Raw genomic sequence first — 5,746 nt, 5'->3', positions numbered from 1 at the left:
GGTCTTTAAGAGACTAAATTAAGATGTTATTTTGGCTTGGATTATTGCACATGCTTATAAAGCAGACTCCTAGGGATCCTCGGGGGCGGACTTAACTCTGTAGACCCACCCCCGCCAATAACCCCACCACCATTCCTCGTATATAAAAAAGAAGACCAGATTATGCAAATTTAACTTTTATTAGCTTCATTTATTTCACTTAAGTGATTACAAACTTATTTTTTTCCGACAAATATATATTATTTTCAAAATAATACAAAAAGATAAATAGATATAAAATTTATTTTTTGGTAATAAATAGCACATAAATAGATACATATGTGTTAGAAGATACACACTTTTGGATTACTATGATCAAGGTATTAATTACTACCGGATTTTTTATTTATTTTGTCTTTTGCTGATATTTCCCATAAAGCACCTGATTTTAACTCCTGTCTCAGCCATCCTGTGAGGTATAAGGCACGCTGTAAAAGATCCTAGAGGTGGGAGTACTAAAATGCATTGCACACAGGCGTCATAATACCCAGCTGCAAGGGTAAGAGGCGTCACTCGGTCTCTAGGACCTTATCCAGGACTTATCGTAAGCACAGAATGGGCACAAGTTATACGTCGCATCGACCAATCAGATTTCTCCTTTCATTGCACGTGTCGTTGAATGAATTCTCACGCCTGATTGGTCAGTTACGGGTATAGCTTATCTTATATGGGGAGGGGGCGGGGTGCGGTGGGAACACAATCGGGCATGAAGCAACACTACAGATCTTGATGTCTTCCAGAGACTCAAGCTGTATATAAGAGCATGCATAGGCATCATATAAAAAGGTAAAGGGGAACTCTGGGAGGAGAGCGCTACCTGAATGTCAGGGACGGTGCCATGTAATGAAGAGTATACACAGTGTAGTGTATATTACACAAGTAGTAGTGTATCTGTATTATACACAATTATATTGTAATATTGTATTATAACACTGCAATGCATTGCAGAACTTCCAGAAAATGAGTTTTGTTTTGTTTTTTTGAGTTCACAGGAGTAAAAAGTCAGGATTTTTTTCACAACTGGGATACTGGTCCACTTTTGGGTCCTATTCTTCCATAGTTTAGGTCCAGCCCAAACTATAGGAAATTAGACTTTTGGGGCAGTAAACATGCTATACACCTTGTTTTGCTACATGAATTCAGAGCTTAATCCCAATCTACAATACACAGCAAGTAGTAGGGTATGCCCTTACATAAGAAAATGCACCTGTCATCTCTGGAACCTTACAGGTTTGATCCAGATCTGCATAGGATGACAATAGATTTTTTACATTTTTTTTTTTTTCGGAAATGGGGGTTTCCATATGTGCAAAAAAAAAGTCTATTGAGGCTACTTTGAAGCCTTCACCCCAAACCTGCGTAAAGCCCTGAGAATCAACGAAAGGCACTTGATTATGGATTTTTTTCCTCTGCCAGTAGCTGTAACTTCACAGAACGTTTCTTCTTAAGGTCAACAAGTGTTCTGATGCTGGTCTGACAGCAGGGCTGAAAATCTAATTTGTTCTGATGCTTTTTCTCTACTCTCCACTCCTCAGTCGGACACAGATAGCCTGTGGAAGATGGGCAAACGCTTGTTGGCAGCCACTTGGTTTGGCACCTCAAACACAGGAGACTCCGAACCACTGCTGTAACACTCGTTTTCGGTCAAGGAACTGGAAGAAGGTGAACGTAGGAGTTGGTAGTTGGAGAAAGGGTCCTGAACTAGATTCCCAGCTCTGGAGCATCGGCATGAGCAACAACGATTACAGGACTCCATTCCTTTGAGGGAAGAAACATGGCTTCTGGTCTCAGAAGGAGCAGGAGAGAAAATTGATTCACTGGGAGGAGGGGAGACCGATGCAGCTCTGGTGAAGGAAGCAGGGTCAGGGAAACCTGGTGGTGGTGGAGAGGCTCTTCTGATGGGTACACCGGTGTAGCTGAGGCTCTGGCGTAGAACGTGTTGAGGACTGGTACCTTGCTCAGCTGGGTGGTGGATAAAATTGCATCGGGAACCATATGGACATTCTCCATAGAGGTGAAACTTATGGCAATACTCTGTCTTGTACTTTGGATGACGGTTTGGCTCTCTTAGCTCACCTTGCCCATGAGCGAATTGACATTTTGAGCCATATTTACAAGTACCTGTTTCTGAGAAGGTACGGCACAGCTCTGTCTTGTAACGTGGTGATGGAGCAGGAAGAGAAGGCAGAGGAGTTTTCAATGGAGGGAACCCCGGTGGTGGTGGAGGTAGTGCTGTTCGGGGTCCTTCAGTGAGGCTGATGGACCTGTCTGTTCTGAAAGGAGCTCGAGGAGGCTCGTAAGTCCATCTAGCAGACCATTTTGCTTCATCATAGACTTCAGGGGCGCAAGAATGTCTCCTCTTTGGGTTAGTGAAGATGTTGTCATTGGTGCTCTCTATATCTTCTGACAAATTCAAGTTGCGAAGGTTCTACAGGTTTACAGAAGACAAAAGAATTAGAATGATACCTAGGCCCAACCCAATAATTTTCAATGCAGGCAGTGTTAAGTATGCAATCTATATCACTGTATCATAACTCAACCTTGACAACAGAACTAGAAAAACAAGACCAGGTGGTTCTACACAGTTGTGTCCTAGATACTCGTAAGGTGTACAGGCCTTAAGTATAGAAGGAAGAGTGTAAAAGTCAAATAATTTCAGCTGCGCACTTTAACAGGAAGTCAAGGCCCTGTTTTCGCTCATATATATATGTATATAGGACAGATAACAAGCAGCAGCTTGTCAGACAAGCAACATTGCTTCTCAATGTAAAGGGCCTGGGGCAAAAACACAACCCACTCATAAAACTGAAAAATAGCAGAAGCAAAGAAACACACCAAAGTAGAAAACCTGGGGTGACTGAATGTGGGGTAGTTATCAAGGACTGGTAGGACAGAGAGTCGATAAATAACAAGGAATGATAAGGCAGAAGTGGTAGTAAACAATAAGGACCGGTAGGACAGAAGGGTAGAATAGAACAAGGACTGTTAGGACAGAAGGGTAGAATAGAACAAGGACTGGTAGGACAGAAGGATAGTATAGAACAAGGCCTGTTAGGACAGAAGGTTAGAATAGAATAAGGACTTGTAGGACAGAAGGGTAGAATAGAACAAGGACTGGTAGGACAGAAGGGTAGTATAGAACAAGGCCTGTTAAGACAGAAGAGTAGAATAGAATAAGGACTTGTAGGACAGAAGGGTAGTATAGAACAAGGACTGGTAGGACAGAAGGGTAGTATAGAACAAGGACTTGCAGGACAGAAGGGTAGAATAGAACAAGGACTGGTAGGACAGAAGGGTAGAATAGAACAAGGACTGGTAGGACAGAAGGGTAGAATAGAACAAGGACTGGTAGGACAGAAGGGTAGTATAGAACAAGGACTGGTAGGACAGAAGGGTAGAATAGAACAAGGACTGGTAGGACAGGGGTTGTAAAGTAAAAATACAAGTAGAAAAGAAGGCTAGTAACGTACAAGGACTGAGAGACAGAAAATTAAGGGTTAAGCTGGAGTAGAAGGTATGAGTCATAGCAAGTTCTGAGGACTGACAGGGAGGACTTAGTGACAGCAAGGTCTGAGGACTGACAGCAGATAAGATTTTATGCAATAGGAAGGTTCAAGGTTCAAGAGGGACCAAGCCTCAAAAGTGACAAAGTGCAAAAGACGACAACGAACAAGAACTCAAGACAGATACAAGGATCAGGCAAAAAGACAGCTCCAAAGGTTATTGGACAGAGACAAGTCTTTCTTGAGGGAAGAAGGCAGACTATGAGGTATGACTGACAGGAGTGCAAAGGTCAAAGAACTATAAAGATCGACCCACCGACAAGGGGATTGAGTACCACATACACACATACAAGCACAGTGTCAAGCAGGTCCAGCAACATTAGGAGGAGGACACAAATGTGACAAAGAATGACGTCTGTCCAGTTCTGTTGCCAGGGCAGGTTTCAAGCCCTAATCTCAACCAGCTCTAGTCAGAAACATGTCCCTGGTTACATAAGAATCGGTATCTCTGGTTCTCTCCTACACATAGAGTACAAAGACTCATGCCAACTAGGAACAAAGCACTATTGTACTAAAAGAGTGGAGCACCGTGGGAGCAGATTACCATCAGCTGTGGGACCTCAATAGTCCATATTCTCTGAAGTCATAGCTTCATCCTGAGCCAAAAACACTGCGCCTTTACAAATATACCATGTATCCTATCATACATCTCAAACAGTCTAACATCTACTGAAAACCCATTCCACACTGGATTTGCTAGAGCTTGGTTCTGTCAGTTCTTACAGAACCCCCCAAAACTCTACACTCCCTTGACCTTCACGTCACCTCTATATCCGCTCTGCCTCTATGTCCCAACCTATACTTAGTCCCCTTTGTGTCCCTGCATATCCTGTGTAGGGGTCCCACCCTGACAGCCCTAGTCATGTAATCAAGTTACAATAACAAAGTCGCAATGCAGCATACGCACATAAACAGAAGCATACGTAGAGACAAGTGCAAAACATTTCGTAGAAAATTGTAACCTTAAGCACAAGTGTAGCATTAATTCCACCCTCGGGATTCTTCGAAGAAAGGACCTTACCGAAAAAGAACACCTCCCCCCCTCCTCCCTTTCCCCACAGAGATGCCAGGTGGCACCACCCAAGGTCTCACCTCGTAGATTGTTTGTATATCCAGCATTGTGGACATAATGCTCCAAAAATAAGTGCTTGCTCCTACTGCTTCTACACCAGTGATTCTTTTAAGCAGTCAGTGCAGTACTGAGCCTCCAGCACCCTCCCTTATAAACCTACCATAAGCACCTCCTACAATGACCTCCTCTATGATGTCACCTTAGGGTGACGTCCAAAAGATGAGGAGGGAGGATGAGGGAGGAGGGAGGCTGAGGGAGGAGGGAGGCTGAGGGAGGAGGGAGGCTAAGGGAGGGAGGAGGGAGGATGGGGGGGGGGGGAGGCGTTAGCTAATCTCTCTACTCAGGAAAACAGGTCGGTCTCAAGCCAAGATCACATTATGAGAAGAAGGGGAGGGGGGGGGGGGGGGAGAGAAAAAAAAAAGAGCAAATGAAGGAGCGGAAAGGGAGAAAGAATGCAAAGAGGGCAGACGAAGAGAGAAACTAGGGAGACTGGAAACCAAGAGGAGAAGGAAAGCAAGACGGAGAAGGAAAGGGGAGCAGGAAAACACACATTGAGATCTTTGTTAACGCCTGAGACAATGTTGGGGGTTATATATGGGTAGGATACGGGTTTGGCAGCAGAAGGTGGCAATCGAATGGCCTCACCTTAAGCCGCCATGTCACAATATAACAACTGTTACTATGGAAGACAATACCCGCATCGATATATACTCTCTGATTGTCCGCAGCAGTGGTCTCAAACTGTGGCCCTCCAGATGGTGCAAAACTTCAACTCCCAGCATGCCCGGACAGCCAACGGCTGTCCGGGCATGCTGGGAGTTGAAGTTTTGCAACATCTGGAGGGCCACAATTTAAAACCACTGGTCTACAGTCTATGTCTACGGTAAACTAGATACATTTAGAGACTACCCCCCCCCCCACCCCCAACCCCTGTTAATAAGAATATGCGAAGAATGTCCTCAGAGTAAGGACTACCCTGCACGGCCCCTTTAAATGAAACTATGTCCACTCTGCAGGTTTGCACAACGCCCGGGAATGCACATAAACATAACATGTTCCTTTAAATTATAAG

The 5,746-nt window shown here is 44.3% G+C and overlaps 1 protein-coding gene across 1 annotated transcript; it reads right to left on the bottom strand.

Moving 5' to 3' along the window:
* Nucleotides 1–697: 697 nt before the first annotated feature.
* On the bottom strand, nt 698–4,840 carry ZFP36 (ZFP36 ring finger protein). The gene is made up of 2 exons (XM_056541315.1): nt 4,695–4,840; nt 698–2,467 (listed from the first exon to the last, which is right to left on the bottom strand). The coding sequence occupies exons 1-2, from the start codon at nt 4,728–4,730 to the stop codon at nt 1,571–1,573; spliced, it is 933 nt and encodes a 310-aa protein (XP_056397290.1). The 5' UTR covers nt 4,731–4,840; the 3' UTR covers nt 698–1,570.
* Between the last annotated feature and the right edge of the window lie 906 nt (nt 4,841–5,746).

Source organism: Hyla sarda, chromosome 9, assembly GCF_029499605.1.
Source record: "Hyla sarda isolate aHylSar1 chromosome 9, aHylSar1.hap1, whole genome shotgun sequence".
Lineage (NCBI taxonomy): Eukaryota > Metazoa > Chordata > Amphibia > Anura > Hylidae > Hyla > Hyla sarda.
The sequence above is the reverse complement of the archived record's forward strand: the minus strand, read 5'-3'. Positions and strand labels throughout refer to the sequence as shown.

Coding starts and splice junctions, on each gene's coding strand:
- ZFP36 (XM_056541315.1), bottom strand. CDS start 4,730: ATGTCCACAATGCTGGATATACAAACAATCTACGAG. Junction 2,468..4,694: donor ATATACAAACAATCTACGAG/GTGAGACCTTGG, acceptor GTAAACCTGTAG/AACCTTCGCAACTTGAATTT.